Source organism: Cnephaeus nilssonii (assembly GCF_951640355.1).
Source record: "Cnephaeus nilssonii genome assembly, chromosome: 3".
Classification (NCBI taxonomy): Eukaryota; Metazoa; Chordata; class Mammalia; order Chiroptera; family Vespertilionidae; genus Cnephaeus; species Cnephaeus nilssonii.
The window spans coordinates 71,775,879-71,793,255 of NC_137074.1; the positions used below are offsets into that span (position 1 = coordinate 71,775,879).

Sequence of the window (17,377 nt, forward strand, 5' to 3'; positions counted from 1 at the left end):
TTTGCATACTCACCCTGATTGGCTGGTGGGCATGGCTTGGCTGGTGGGCGTGGCTTATGTAGCAGAGTGGTGGTTAATTTGCATATTACTCTTTTATTACAGAGGATATATATATATATATATATATATATATATATTATTATTATTTTTTTTTAACCTCAGAATTTTTCTTTTGGCTGCTAACAATTGGTCACATTGCACGTTTCAAGGTTACAGAGCTCCATAGCACAAACATGGGGCAGAAGCAGACATTTCTATGCTCAGAGCTTTCCAATAAAGCTAGAGCCCAGTGTTCCAGAAGTTGTCAACCTCAGCAAGGCAACCTCTGGAAGCAGGCACCCGAGGGACTACAGAAAACTCTTCACTCAGGCTTTCAGGGCTGTTCATGTTGGGATCTCCTTCTTGGGCATCGAAAAGCCTCCTTTTTCTGGAACGCAGGGCGAGCATGTGCAGGTCAAAGGCTAAGCTGGGCGAGTGGGGAAGCGAAGGGGGAGAGCGATTCCTTTGGACCCCAGCAGAGGTAGACTTTGGAAAACGAAGGGTTCAAGACAGGAAAGGCCATTTTCTGGGGTGTGGCTGGGGGGCTGCTCCCCTTCCCTTCTCTCTCGATTAAGAACGAATGCCTATGACGATGAAGATTGTGAGGAGAAGGACGACTCAAGTTGTGTCTCGGATCTCATCCCAGCTGAAGCCCTTCTTAGCCAGATCCTCCTGCTGCTTGCGAAGGGCCTCTCGCCGGGCCCTGAGGCGGCGCTCACGCTCCAGCTGTTCCCCGTAGTGCGCCTGGTAGAAGGCGTCAAAGTTGAACATAGTGCGGTTGGCGCCCAGCACGGCCTGACCAGGACTGTAGGTACGAGAGGCGGGCAAAGGGGTGCAAGCTGAGCTGGAGTCTGCTGAGGGCATCGTGGAGGGACGGATGCCAGGTCCACGCAGGTCCATGTTGCTGAGCAGGCCGCGGTCATACTTGCGGTGCAGAGTGGTACTGCCCAGCACCACGTATGCCTCGGCGCTCCCGGAGTTGCGGTCCGGGTGGTAGAGGAAGCTTTGCCAGTAGTAGGCGGCCTTGATTTGTGCCTGCATAGCCGTGGAGGGGACGCCGAGCAGCTCATACAGAGCCGTGCGCGAGTACGGGCCCTCGTCCCGGGAGTAAGTCCTCACTTCTAAGCCTAAGCATGATACCCGATTTTGTGGAGACACCCCCCACCCCCGCCGGACCCTCCCACAAGCTCCACAGTAACAACTGCGGCCGCCTCAGATCGTATCTTGCATGGATCTGGAGGGCCTCATTTTACTATTTTTAAATAATTTGCCCACTGGTCTGGCTCAGTGGATAGAGTGTTGGCCTGCAGACTGAAGGGTCCCAGGTTCGATTCCGGTCAAGGGCATGTACCTTGGTTGTGGGCACACCCCCAGCAGGGGGTGTGCAGAAGGCAGCTGATCGATGTTTCTAACTCTCTATCCCTCTCCCTTCCTCTCTGTAAAAAATCAATAAAATACCGTATATTTTTAAAAAATAATTTAAATGTAAATAGCCATATGCCTCTAGTAGCTACCATATAGGGCAGTGCAGCTTGAGAGCAATATGTAACTTCCAGGCCTTCTTCACCTTCCTGAGTTACAGAATCATCTCCCACATGCTGAGATACTGTCTTCTGCTTATATTCTGCCTTTATTCTCTGCCTGTGTCAGGGGTTCCAGTTTAAATTCCAATTACTTTATTTATATCTATATTTTACATCAGCCTCTGGGTTGCCAAATTCACAGTTTTAGATACTGAGTCATTTCCTGTATAAATTCATAATTGTAGAAAGTACTAACATCAACTTCTCTCATCTCCTACTCAGAGTAGAAATCCTTTCTCCTTGTTACCTTTGTCACACATGTATGCACAAATAGTAATTGTTTCCTCTATTGAGCATTTACTCCTGTGCAAGACACTGAGTTAGGTGCCTCATACATAGTCTCATTCAATCTTCACAACGACCCCGTGTGGTATTATTATACTTCCTATTGTACAGAGGAGGAAACGTATTCATAGATAAGTAATTTCCTAAAGCCTCACAATTATTTAATGCTAAAATAGTAATCTATTTCAAGTTCTTTGTCTGAAATCATTCTTGATGTTAGCCTCTAAACTACATCACCATGTCTAACAAACACTCTTGCAAAGTGCAACTGAGCCTGTTTCTAATAGTATTAGTGACAATGAGCCCATAAACTTGACAGACAATGCACTCTATTCCCTGGCAGCTCTAAGCTAGCTTTGCTCTTTCACTGGTTTCTCATGCAACAAACTGCTAAGTCATCCATCTCTCTGGATTGTTTCCCTTAGATTTGATCCAGGTTGTAAGTGTTAGTTCACAAGGCATAAGCTTTAAAAGTAAGTTATTCTCTGGTTCTGAGTGCAAACCTTTCTCCCAACAATTTCTACCCATTATTCTTAATTTTAATTGTTGGGGCTGTTCTAAACAAATGGGTGCCCTTGATTGTAGGATAGAGCTTAGAAGCCAGGGTTTGGAATCCGGAGAGAACTAAGCTTAATTCCTGGCTCCATATCTTAGGAGTTATGTGAACTTCCACTTCTCCATGCCTCTCTCTTATCTATAAAATGGGGGAAAATACCTATCTCAAAAACATTGCTTCAAGGAAGAAATGAACTGAGATTGGTGAAGCACCTGGAAGAAAGTCTAGCATATAGCAAACACTTAGTAATAGGCAACTACTCTTATTATAGTCCTGTTATAATCAAAGACAGTCTTCAAGCTCCCCACTCTATGCCCATTACCTAGTATTCCCTATCTTAGGCCACAAAATAAGTTTTTCAGAGCTTCCCATGCAATAAATGCTTATTCACTCTATAATGATCCTATCTAATAAAAAGGGAATATGCTAATTGACCATCACTCCATCACAAAGATGGCTGCACACACAGCAGAGGCCAAGTTCCCTTAAGGAGCCTTAACGAGCAATCAGCAGGGACCTGAGGCTACACCCTCCCCTTCACCCACCCCCGTGGGGCTTGACAGGGGACCTCAGGCCGTGCCTCCTGTCCTGGTGTCAGGCAGGGGTACCTCAGGCCACGCCCCCCACTGGCGGGGCTTGATGGGGACCTCAAGGTGCACTACCTGTCATGGTGTTGGGCTAGGGGACCTCAGGCTTCTCCCCCCACCCCAGTGCCAGGCCGGGGGACCTTAGGCAGCACCCCCCACCAGGTGAGGCTTGACAGGGGACTTCAGGCCACGCCCCCCACCACAGCACTGGGCCAGGGGACCTGAGGCTGCAACCCCCTGCCTGGCGGGGCTTGACAGCGGACCTCAGGCCATGCTCTCCATCCAGCGGGACTTGATGGGGGACCTCAAAGTGCACCCCCAGTGCTGACTTGGGGGAACTCAGGCCGCACCTCCCGCCCAGTGGGATTTGACGGGGGACCTGAGGCTGCGCCCCCCTCCTAGTGCCGGGCTGGGGAACTTGAGGTTGTGCCCCCCCCCCCCCCCCCCGCCTGGCAGGGCTTGGCAGGTCTGGATCTAGCCCAATGGAGGGAGGTGTGGTTCTGGGTCTCATGTGATTTTGAGGCACATGTGGGTGGGTGGGGACTTGACTCTGGGCCCCCCTTTTAATGTGCACAAATTTCGTGCACCGGGCCACTAGTTATCATAATAATTATTATTATTGTTGTTATTTTTCCCAAAATTTGATCCAGGTTTTAAGTATTGCTCCACAAATTGTGAGCTCCAAAAATGAACATAATTCATGAGCTTTAATGAATTCTCTGCTTATACCTTTGTGCCACATTTGAAGCTAAACCAGATGAATAAGATTGTATCTGAAGTCAGAGTAGGGACAGCCACATAAGATTTTATTGGAAAACAAATAAGATGTGATCTGTGATAGAAAAAGAATAATTTGATTCTGACATAATGAAACAGGTGTCACATCTACTGGGTAGGGTTTGATTAGGCAAACTTCCAGGTCTGTTGCAAAATGAACACATGATGCCACTACCTCAAAAAAAAAAAATAAAAAAGTGCTGTTAACAGTATTAAAATGTAAAACTTTTCCTTTTTCCTGCAGCTTATTTCTTGATTTGTCAAAGTTTATTGTACAATTTGCTATTTAATCTTGTGCTAAGTTAAAAAATTAACATTTTTTAATTTCAGTATAACTTTTACTCTTGTATGTATATTGTATGATGCTAGTCTTAAATGCAAAAGTAAGAACATTTAACTCATCCAGAATCACCAAAATCATACAATTCGTATTTGGTAGCTCCCACATGCATATGGTATTTTGTTTTTTGCAGAACAATGGGAATGCTTCACAAATGGAACTCAACTGTTTCTATTTAGCTTCTTGATACCTGCACTTTCTACCAATAGACTCGCCCTTCAGCTTGCTGAATAAGGAAGAACTGAAGGGAAGAGGAGCTGTGGTTGCCATATATTTTCTGTGTCATCATTTTCAGCATTAGTGATTGTATAATATAGAGAAATTGCATAAATAAGAAGGGATATTGCAGGATTCCTTGATTGTGTTTCTTGGAATGTCATCACTGTGGTCAATGATTAAACTGCTTACTCTGCTCTTTCCATGTGTTACATGTGTTTCTCTGTCCTTTCAGCCCATATATACACTGAGTGGCCAGATTATTATGATCTCTGAATGCATAATAATCTGGCCACTCAGTGTATATCCTATATAATAAAAGGCTAATATGCAAATTGTCCCATCGACCAGAAGTTCGACCAGCAGGCAGGCTGGCCAACTGCCCATGTCCCCTCCCCCTGGCCAGGCTGGCCAGACCCCACCCATGCACAAATTCATACGCTGAGCCTCTAATATATATATTAGACCTGCCTGCTGGTCAAACTCCTGGTCGAGGGGACAGTTTGCATATTAGCCTTTTATTATATAGGATATACACTGAGTGGCCAGATTATTATGCATTCAGAGATCATAATAATCTGGCCACTCAGTGTGTGTGTGTATATATATATATATATATATATATATATATGCACATATATATATATATATATAGACATATATTAGTATATATATGGAATATATATATGTAATTCATTTAGAGTACCATACTTCTAACAATTTTATTTCATATGACTTTTTTTTTCTATTTCTCTTTTTAAAAAATGCTCAAATATACAAAAAAGACTTCTTAACTTATATGTATGCCTTTGAATAAAAATTTCCTAGCTGACACTGGCATGCATCATTTAATTTTTTTTAAATGTCCACAACTTATTTTATTATGAGTTAAGGAATTAATTTTTTTCTTTTTATTATTATCTAGGACCATCACCTTTAAACTCATCTGTTCTTCCTTCAGCTATAACTACAGCTTTTAAAAAAATGTATTTGTAATATAGGTCCAACGTGAGTTTGATTTTAAAAATAACCATTTATGACATATCTATTATGTACCATAAACTCTGCTAAGCATTTAAATTATTTCTAATCCTTGATGTAATCTTCAAGTGCATAAAACATTTAAGAATTGCTCTAGATGCCAATGGCTGACTGATTCATGCAACATGACTTTACATAAAATTCAAAATTATTCTTATAGCCATAAAATCAGAATTGAGTTGATTACAGATCTTTTTATTAAACAAAATAAAATTAAACAAAAGCAAACAAACAAACAAAGAAACAATACTGGTGACAAGATCCATAGATTATAGAGGATTTGTTATTGTAAGGACCTAAAAAGAAGAGACAATGCCTAATTTTTTTTCCAGCTTCAGCTGCTAATGTTCTGTCTGGCACATAGCTAGAGCTCAAAATATGTTTGGATATTAAATTCAGGAAATTTAATGAGAATAGAATAAATTGCATTTGAGTTTTTCTGTGTTACAGAAATACATTTTAAGGCATACTTTCTCATTATCTTTTCTGACCAAAGGACATATACCATTGTACTATTAGAACAATCAAGTTTCAACTTGAATACTTTTCAAGTGTATTGACTTGTCTCCTTTGTGCAAAAAGAGTCAAAGGTCCTGGAAGTGATGTAGGCATAGCTGTGGTAACATAGACTTCTTTATGTTCATAGAGATATTTTGTTCTGTTCTATAACTTCATACCATAACAGTCTTGATTAAAAACTGAAGTGCTGCAGGAAGAACAATTGTATAATTAGAAGACAATCATTTACTCTGACAACATCTTGAAAGTATGAGTTTTAAAGAACAATTAAATTTCTGTGTGTTTGATTGGAATGTGTTTATCCTGATTAACAATTTACAAACATTTCTTTCTATAAATCTTCTCTGAGAAAATCTCAAAAATATCTTAGCTTCCATCGGCTTTTAGGAGATACATATTTTTAATTCTAACATAATCAGAGGTTTAAAATGAACTTAATAACCCATTACATTTATTTTTGCCATTTATTTAAAGGAGAGTTGCTTTAAATAAAGCATTCAATCTATCTATAGTTCTACAAGGAAATGTAAAAGTCAAGGTAATCAAATTAGAAAACCAAAGTTTCAAATGTGACTTAAGTTAAATAATCCTCACTTGCCAAACTTGACAAGTTTTCAAATCGTTATTAATATAGAAGAAACAGGTCCATATCTGCTCTTTGAAAAGACACTAAGGAGGTTAATAACACCCCGTTGCCTGCCATTGATAGGGTCTGCATCATAAGACAGTTTGATAATGAGATTCTGCACAGAAGAAATAGATTCTTTTAGAAGGAAATCATGATGTAAAATGGATTCTTAAGACATGAGAGAAGTTAAAATTCTTGTGGATTGCAGTGGTGAGAATATTTGAAGAATTCTCTAGTTGATGATTTGATGGAACCTATTTTAATTGTAGGACGGCACTCATAATGATAATTTCTAATTTTTCTGGGATCTCTCAGTTGGGAAGTGCTTTAAAACTTACAAAAAATCCTATATAGTAAACAAGTCATTTCCCCTTTTTATACATTAAGAACCAGAGGTGAAGGATGTTGCTCAAAATCTAATAAAACTTTTACAAAAATAAGAGAACACGTGCCCAATTTCTTATTCTTACTTCCTGGGCCTCAAACCCAGAACTTAATAATCACATTTCAATGTACTTTTACCATAAAGTAAACTAGTTAGTGTTTTTCCTAATTCTTTTTTTTTTTTTCATTAAAATTTACAAATCCCTTCCAGTGAATGTAGAGGCTAACTGCAATATCTGGAAATCTTAAATCCCGGAATTTATCTGAACAGACCTGAGCCTGGGTTGAAAACAAAATAATGGGAGTTAGTTTAAAAGTAATGCCTTTGATAAGTATGCTTTTAAGGGCTGAAATTAATGTAGGGTTGGTGTTGAAAAAATCCCCCTTCTTTTAGCTTATTTACAATACATTTACCACCAATACACCTGGTGGTAATGTATGCAGTTTTTCTGCACATACAAGTTTATGACTATTTATATTATCTATACTAGAGGCACGGTGCATGAAAATTCATGCACTAGAGGGGGGTTCCTGGCCTGCCCCCTCTCACAGTCCAGGAACCCTCAGGGGCAGGAGGCAACCCAGTGATCAGGGGAAGGCGATACCCCATCATACCTCTGCTGCTGCCACTGCCCGCAGTGCAAGCCGAGGCCAGCCCTGGTTGCCTGAGCCTCGGGTGGCCCTGGGCGGCTGGACAGCCGACATCTGAGGCTTGCCTGCGTCTCGGGCTGGCCCTGGGCGGCTAGGGGGCTGAGGGGACTGTATGCTACCATCTTGTGGCTGTGGGCACCGCCATCTTTGAGGGCGTGGCAGTCAATTAGCATATTAGCATAAGCTTGAAAGTTTGAGTTATATTTCTTTCCTCATGTTCAAATGCCTTGTAAATCAGATTAGATACCTGCTAATCAAATCACACATCCTCTATTGCATGCTTCCTCCCACTGCTCTATTCAGAAGTAACTTTTAAGTTCTTTTTCCTAATATTATTCTAATAGAACTGGATTTGCCAAATGGAATAAATAACAATACAGGGTACCTAGTTAAATTTGAAGTTCAGATAGATGATGAATATTTTTGTATTAGTATGTCGCTAACATTGCATGAGACAAAATTATCCTAAAATAATTATTCCTTGTTCATCAGAAATTCAAATTTAACTGGGCTTCTTGTATTATTTCTGGCAACTCTTAAATAGAACCAATGGGAAATAAAGATAGTTTTGTCTTTGGTTCTCTGTGTGATGAGCAACAGCCAGAAGTAAGGGCAGAGTCACTGAGGCAGGAATAAATTGTCCCTGAATCTGTTTTAAAAGCCTTACTGAGCAAGGGCTTATTTTTTCCCTCATAGCTGGAAGGCAGAATAAGAAGAGAAAAGGCCCCAGGTGCAGTATGATCAGCAATTCAATAATATCCTCAAGGACATGATTCCCTGATTCCTGCATTTCCTTGCAGGGTAGCTCCCTGGCCTCATTTCCTGTGAGCAGGTTGCTATAGCAGCTCCTGGATCACATCAGGAAGTGGCAATGTCCACGGGCAGAAAAAAACCCCCTCTTGATTTCAACATCATCTCTTTGAGAGCAAGTAATCCTTTCCCAGAAGTCCTGTGAAGATCTGGTGTCATGACCACATGCTCCCCTATCTCCAAAACCCATCATGTTACACCTGTGGAGGCAGGCAAGATCAGTTTCCACTCAGCACGTGGAGGAAGAACAGACTTGAAAAAATTACGTTCTGTTAAGAAGTTGCTAAAAGATAATGACAGCCAATATATTGTTAGTTTCCTGTAGAATGCCAACTTTATACATTCTCATTTATATAAGAGAGTGAACCTTCAGGGTTCCTACAAAATTAGATTTGACAACACAGAATGGCCAGTCTGTTAGGGAAATTTCAAATGTTTCCAGTTTCTTTAGAGTACTTCCCCAAGGGGTTCTGAAGAGGGAAGGAACCAATACTAAGAAGCTGAGCTCATCACTGTACAACCATTGTATGGATAGGATATGCTTTAGTGAAGGGGAAAAAAGGAAGACAAAAACTTTCCTCCTATTAGAAGTCATAAAGAATCTTTCATTTTCTTCTAATGTGGATCTGTGCTTATTGTTTAAGATCTTATTTCAAAGACACCCACACAGAGCTACAGGGAACTCAATTTATCTCAATGGCAGCATAAAAACAAGTCACCTCTAACGAGATTTCAGTTGGTTTGCTGAAAATCTGTGTTTTGAAATGAAAAAAATATATATATAAGCAAATACAAGGACCTTCTTCTTATGATTATATCATTAACAGTTATTCTTAATCATAAATAAGACTTTAAGTTGAAATTTGACAGTGTAGATCAGGGAAATTATATTCTTTTACAGTGGAAATTCTTAAATATTTATATGAGCTGAATGAATATTCTCAGGATTTGAAATAAACAAAGTAATTGTAATTAATTTGATATATGAATGAACTATTGTGTTTTATTTTATTTTTTTGCTTTAGCTTGATATTCAAATGCCTTATACCATAAATAAGTATGTAGGACCCCCAGATAAGCGAATGCTATATAAAATACAGACTGCATTAGTGGCCCGATGATGCTAAAGCAAATATTAAGTGGTTAATAGAACAGGACACAGGAAGTGAGTAGACACACATTCACTTTCCATCTTGCTACTCACATAACCTTGTTAACCCTCTCTGCAGGAAATAAATCCATTCATGACCAATGAGAGCAAGATTTCTGGTTCTGATCTCAAAATAAATTCCTATAGTTGCTAGTCTAGAGGTGGGGGGTAAGACTGAGCTGCTTTCCTTTGAACTATTGGGAAGCAAGTAACTCCACTAAGTAGAATATAAACAAAAGCTGTATCCGGGGAATATATCAAGTTATAAACACGGGGAAATGAGTGATAGTAATTTTGCAATGACTTGTATTAAGAGAGTCACATTCTAAAAGAGTCTTAGAAATGAACAAACTTCTAAGGATCTGTCCTACACCATCCAAATAATCACAGTTTAATACATATATTCTAGTCAGCTCAGCAAAGAGAATATTGAACAACCACTGTGGTTAAATGGTAATCTGCCAGAATGCCCTACAGGTTCCTTTCTGTGTGGCTGTATTTCTGTGTCTACAATAATTTTTAATAGCTTTTATTTCTAATATAGATTGAATATCAGGACTGCCTGCCAGTTATATTTATTTGTACAAATTAATAGATTAATTTGGATTTTATTGAGTTCTGACAGTATTCTAGCCACCAGGAACACAAAGACAAAAATGATGAGGGTAGAGGCCCAGAAATGTGGAATGACAATACATTATCATAGCTCTTCTGGAAGAATGATTGCTACTTTCAGGGAGTTTACATTCTTGTAAACATAAAATGATTGCTTATTAATAATTGCAATAAACAAGATATAAATTCTTGTAATAAAAATACAAATACCGAAAAGCACCACAGTGTTACCAAATATAACACGGATTGGAAAGTACATGTTTCTGAGAAGACTTTATAAAGAATATAAAATTGAGATGGGCTATGGAAAGGTAAGTGGAATATTTTTGGGGAGAGGAAAAAAATGGAGAAATGTGAAAAGAAAGATAAAGGTATAAACATTGCTGGTCCATGAGTAATTCAATATTACAATTCTAAAATACTAGAGGCCCAGTGCACGAAATTTGTGCATGGAGGGGGGGGGTTCCCTCAGCCCAGCCTGCACCCACTCCAATCGGACACCCCTCTCACAATCTGGGACCACTGGCTCCTAACCACTCACCTGCCTGCCTGCCTGATTGCCCCTAACCCCTCTGGCTGCCTGCCTGATCACCCCTAACTGCCTCTGCCTGCCTGATCACCCTTAACTGCCCTTCCCTGCTGGCCTGATCTCGCCCTTAACTGCTCTCCCCTGCCAACCTGATCGCCTCTGCCTGACTGATCGCCCCTATCTGCCCTCCCCTGCTGGCCTGATCGCCCCTAACTGCCTCTGCCTGCCTGATCACCCCTAACTGCCCTGCCCTGCCGGCCTGATCTAGCCCCCAACTGCCCTCCTCTGCTGGCCAATTTGGTTCTGATTGGTCAGTTTCTATGCCAGTCAGTGTCAAAAGCTCCGCCTCCTAGGCAGACATTGGCTCCTCACAGTTGACCCAGATTTGGTTCTGATTGATCAGTTTCTATGCCAGTCAGCCTCTCTGGGCCTATCAACGGGGCCTGATCAGAAAGGCAGGACTGATCAGCACCCCTGGTGGAGGCCTGAAGAGAAATGGGGAGGGTGCCTCAGGCCGGGTGGGACTGATGGAAGTGCCAGGGTAGCATGGAGGTGGTGCCTGTGCTTCTGATCACTTGCACACTGTGTTTTATACCACAGCATGTGGCAGCAGCTGTGAAGGGAGCCAATTGGAGCCTGCAGGCAGAGCTGAAGCAGCTCACACAGCCATTGCCCCAGCGACCCAGCACTCAGTGCCTCCATGCTCTGAAGGGGTTCCTACCTCAGGCCTCAGGCTTCCCCGGAAACAGCTCGGGGAGGGTGCCTGAGGCCCGGTGGGACTGATGGAAGTGTGGGGGGGGGGGGGGTGGCATGGAGGTGGTGCCTGAGCTTCTGATCACTTGCACACTGTGTTTTATACCACAGCATGTGGCAGCGGCTGTGAAGGTGCCAGGGCAACCCAGTGCTGACTGCAGGAATGACTTCCGGTTGGTCAGCCTTCGGTTGTGATCAGTCGTTACAACCCTGGGCTTTTATTATTAGTATGGGTTATTGTGTTGAATTTAAAGACCTTTCTATGATCCAGTTGAAGGATAATAAGCTTATAAATGAAGTTAACAAGTGAATGGAAAGTAGGAATTGAGATGAGTTGTTAATGAACAGGTGTTGGTCATCAAATAAATGTGAAAGATGAGGAACATGGTAGCCATTGAGGTTGTTCACTGAATGTTTTTCATTTTCCTTCTACACACTGGTAGTTTTGCATTTTCTCATCTCCCTGAAGTGAGATGTAGCACTGTGACTTGCCCTGGCCAATTAACATGCACAGACGTGATGTATGCTGCTTCCAGGTCTGTGCCCATTAAACAATTTGACATGCTCTCCTCCCCTGACTGTGGGCAGTAATCATGGAAGTGTGTATGGAGACAGATCTTATTAACTCAGATGCTGAAACTACTATGGTGAGCAGAGACCCCTGCCAACTCCAGCATGCTGCGTGAGCAAGAAATTAAACTCGTGGTGTGTGAAGCCATGAGATTTGGCAACTTTTATATGTTATTGGCACAATCTATCCACCATTCCAGCATACACTATTAATTCACCAGCACCTGTTTAATCTGAGTGAACTCATAAATTCATTATTTAGACATGATTCCATGCCTAGGTTGGATTTGCACAAGTCATACACATCAAGGCTTGCTGGTGAGCTGCTTATTTGGTCATTGTTATATGACCTTGTTAGAAGCTGAAGCACCCCCCACCCTTTTGTTTTTTCTGTTTTAATGAAGAATATAGCAGGGACAGTCACTGGCAGGAAGATACTTGAAGGACACAGTAGTAATTAGTACACTAGACAGACCTTTAAGAGCATCTGGATTTATATATTTAAATCACAGGCCTTGGCATCTGCTTTACTGGACAAAGAGACACGAAACACTTTCCAGGAAAGGGCACAAAATTGCTTTGGTCTGATTGGAAAAATGATAGTGCTTGAGGTATGTACAGTCAACACAGAGTTGCATCTATGGAATTAAATTATGTTTTGTGTCTACAGTGCAGGGGGTAATGAAAATAAAGAGAGCTATGGAAGAGCGTATATTATAGTTAACTCCTGTTTATATGTGAGCTGTCTCTTAGCTCCTTCCCCTTTTACAAAAATAAATTAAAAAAACATTTTATTGATTGATGTTTTTCACTGTATGATAATATTTTTATTTTTTTAATTTAATTTTTCACATCACCTTTTATTCCCTCTATACCCTCTTCCATCTCCACCCATCCCCTTCCACCCCTGCAATCACCACACTGTTGCCCATATTGATTTGAGAGAGAGAGAGAGAAGAAGGGATAGGGAGAAGGAGAGAGAGAGAGACAGAGAGAGAGAGAGAGAGAGAGAGAGAGAGAGAGAGAGAGAGAGACTAATTTTATTCTTCCACTTATTTATGCATTCATTGGTTGATTCTTTGTATGTGCCCTGACCAGATATTGAACCTACAACCTTGGCATTTTGGGACGATGTTCTAACCAAGCCAGGGCTTGTCTGGAGCCTTGTGTACCTGAGACTGAGTCTGTGAGAGCAGAACATGTTTCCAGGGCTGTGACTAGACCTCAACCTTTTCAGAGGACCATTTTCCTAAGGGCGGACCTCTTTCTCACTCCAGGGCACCCACATTCTGTCCCACGAGCTTCTGCAGGGCACCAACAGGCCACGCACACACCATGACTAACTTTTGCTCTTAATTGTTATTACTTCATTGATTCTTCCTTATTTGGTTGCGGGCACACCTCCGCTGTTTGAGCATATTATTGCTTAGTCTTTATGTTTTTATGAATTTTGGATGAACAAGAGAAATCAATGAGAAATAAAAGACACAATTTATTTACTAATTGAAGTTTATCCTTAGTGGCCCTCCTGGAATCCACCCATAGAATTGTCACATCATTTGAAACAGAATTTAAAAAAAATTATTTTCTGATGCTCCACATAAGCAATACAGTTTATATTACCCATGCAGGTATAAACATATACTTAAATAAAACCATACTTTTATGTTTTATTAAACAATAGTTACTCTTTCTGTATGTTATACATTCTAATATCATATACAGTCACACACACAGAGAGTCATGGGGATCTTTTAAAAATATTTTTAAAATGTATTTTTCAATTACAGTTGACATATAATATTATGTTAGTTTCAGGTGTACAACATAGTGATTAGACATTTATATGCCTTACAAAGTGATCACCTTAATTAGTCTAGTGTCCATCTGACACCATGCATGGTTGAAATTGATTAAGAAGTCATGGGGATCTTATGTTCAGTTGGTGTACATTTTTGGAGGGAAGAGGGTAAAGAAGCTATTACCTTTCTATTCAGCATCCACGAAAGGCTCTCAAGTTAAGTAAATCTACTTAGCATTGCTGAGGTCCTGGAGAATGTATTTCTCCTTCTAACATAATCTTTCATGGGATACTAGAAACTTTTGTCATTTGATTATCTTATGACATGGAACTCTGACAAGGTGACAATTTTATTGTTACTACTAGTGCAGTAGATGCTGTTACCATTGTTGATTTTAAAAAAAATCTGCTCTCACAAGAAAGTGCTGGGGAGTGAGCAAGCAATGTTAAAAAGAAATACCAGAACCATGAGATGTGTCAGGCATTCCAGGTCTGATACCTGTGCACCCTACTGCCCTCTTACATCCAGAAAGCTTTCTAGCCTAACCCTGCCAGAAGCCAATTCCAGCATGTCAGCAGGGCTGAATCATCTGGAAATGGCTGAGGGCATTTCCCCAAACCTGAAAAGGATGCATAAAATGATTGCTTGCTGCCAGACAGCTAAGGGCATCTTAATCTACATGTTATTACCTCCTACTAGTCAAACACCTGAACAGCTGTAGGCAATTCACCAATCTGACAAGGGCTTCTTTGTACCAAACCCTGGCCTTTGAGGTGTATGTCTACCTTGCCTTAGCACAATTTGTGTTAATAAAAAGCAAGGGGTCCTTAGACAAGGAGAACTTAGTTCCTTTAGCTAAGTCTTCTCTGACTCCCCGTAATGCCTTCCAAAATTATGTTTCATCTCTGGACTCTTATTTAATTTACACACAGTGCCTTCTCCAGATTTCTGAACCCTTCTAGATGCTGGATCAAGACCACCAGCATAACCCTTATACCCTAAGACATGATTTTCAAATTGTGGGTAAAGAAATGATGAAACAAAATTATTTAGTGGGTTATGATCAGAGGTGTTTCGAGATACAGAAAAGAATAAAATAGAATGCATTGTACATCATGAGTAATTATTATATGATAGAATTTTTGTTTAATGATAATATGATCATATGTGTATATATGGAGCTATACACACACACACACATACACACACACACACAATGTCAGATATGTTCTTATTATTGTAGTAAAAATGGTTTTTAAAATCATTCACATTTTAACCATGTTTCTTTTTTGCCAGACTTTATTCTAAGGAGCTATATGTTTACTCAATTAATCCTTGCATCTGGTAGTATAATTTTCCCCTTTTTACACCCTAAAGCTCAGGGAGGTTGAGTGATTTGCCTGGCTTTATAAAACTTTTCTAAGCTAAGCAGCTTTGCTCCACAGGAAATCTTAGCTCAAGCCATAACAAATTACCATAGATTGGGTGGCTTTAGCAACAAACACCTATTTCTCCCAGTTCTGAAAGCTGGCAGGTTGAGCCCAGAGTGCCAGCATGATGGGGTTCTTCGTGAGTGACACCTTGCTGCGTCCTCACAGAGTAGGAAGTGAGCTAGCTTGCTGTCTAGAATAACTAACCCATAATAAGAGCTTCACTCTCATGACCTCAATTTCTCCCAACACCGCGCCTCCAAATATCGTCACACTGGGACTAAAGTTCTGACATGCGAATTGGAGGACACAAACATTCAGTTCATCACAACAGGCTACTGTCATAACCTGTAAGCTATCTACACTGTCCTCTGAGGACACTAATACATTGTCCTGGTATCACTGGCATGGAGTAGGAAGGAAAATTTCTGTGGAAAAAAAAAATGGGTGTAGAGAATGAATCATATGGAGAAGGAGAAGGTTTTTACAGGTAAAACATGTATGGAGAAAGAGGTTATGAAAAAGAAAAAATAACAGGAAGAAATTTCAGTGCAGAAGGAAAGATTTATGTAAAAAATGTACATGGGGATTTCTTGCTTAATTTAGTTGTTAGGAGCGGTCAGTCCACTGTAGCTGATAATGCTTCATACTTTAGCATTTCCAAAACACCTTGGAATATGACTATTCTTGCTTCTATCTGACTTGGAATTTAGGTCCTGAAATTTAAACTCCCCTTTCCCTTGGGAACACATTCACAATGGCCTAAATTTCAAGGTTGGGGAATATTTGCAATGTCACTCCACCCTTATCAGTTCAATTTCCCCTTTGTCCTTTATCTCTACCATTTAAAGCAACTTCTTTGGGGATCACATATTTGCTGACCATTATCATCTCTCTCTGGCAAAACTAAACAAATTTCAGCATTTTCCTGTGAGTCTGTGAGTCATGCTTCTCCTGACATTTAATGATTCTTATTGCTGCCTCTGGTACACAACACCCCAAGGACCACTGTGCTCACCTCAGTGGTCCAGGTGTGGTTCAGACTCTCACACCCTCCACACAGCCCTTCTGAGCTTGGAGGCGAGGCGGGTGCAGGAGAGAGGAGCCTGTGGCTGCATGGTGTGGGGAAGAACACTCCATGCTTCCAGTTTTGAGGGATCTCTGTGAAGATGTACTCCCTTTAAAAAGATTCCAACCTTTTATCTGCCTCCCTTGAGACCAAGAATCACCAGCTTGTATAAGTAGAGTGATTTCAAACAGATGGTTTTGCCTGGGGAATTTCTTCAAAATGTCTTATTTATTTGCCCTCCAGGACAAGAAGAAGAACTTGTCTTTTCTTCTGTAGATTTTTAGAGATCAAATTAATTATCCTATTAGTAAACACAGATCACATTCACATTTACTTAGAGACAAATTTAAAAAACACACACGCACCCACACACTAAATTTCAGACATGGATCATGGGTCTGTATTAATTTTTTGGTATTGTCCTTCCTTAAATATAGAGAAAAACTTGCTGAAATTGTTTATTTTATTTAAAAAAAAAAGTCCTATTCTCAGTCCCTTCAAGAATGATATAATTGCATTTCATTGTGCTTTTAGAGATAACTATGAAATAAATATTGCCTGACCTGAAAAATGCAGCATTTTTGTTTCCAGGGGATTTATCGGAAAAGCTGAAACTCTTTGGTTACCAAACATAATAGAAACAAACCACATCTCTTCCTAACAAAAAAGATTCTAGCCCGTGTGTTAACAAAAGCACCGAAGCTGAAAATGTTGTTTCCAAGGTTTTGCTTATTACGAACACTAGAGGGCACTGGTGATTTACTCAACTCAGTGCAGGGGCTTTAAAAAATTCAGTGTGTTGCCAGCAGATTTTCAACTTTCAATGGGCAAGAATGGAATGGAAAATAACTGTTCAAAAGTCTGTGTTTTGAGAGAGGAAGGTTAAAAATATTCTCTGAAGAGCCTACCAGGAGAATGAAGAGAAGTGACTAATCTTTGTCCCATGCTAGCTAAAGGTCCTTGTCCAGAAGTTGTCCTGGCTTCAAACTTCATCACTTGTTAAAATGAATGACAGAAATAAAGTCCGTAGAATAAGAAAATGG

At 40.5% G+C, this 17,377-nt stretch overlaps 1 protein-coding gene across 1 annotated transcript; it reads right to left on the reverse strand.

Moving 5' to 3' along the window:
• Window positions 1–657: 657 nt before the first annotated feature.
• LOC307096726 (dnaJ homolog subfamily C member 30, mitochondrial-like) lies at window positions 658–3,132 on the reverse strand (the record flags this gene model as incomplete). The annotated part of the gene is made up of 2 exons (XM_079766322.1): window positions 658–1,166; window positions 3,126–3,132. 2 exons carry the CDS (start codon window positions 3,130–3,132, stop codon window positions 658–660), a joined length of 516 nt encoding a protein of 171 aa, XP_079622448.1.
• Between the last annotated feature and the right edge of the window lie 14,245 nt (window positions 3,133–17,377).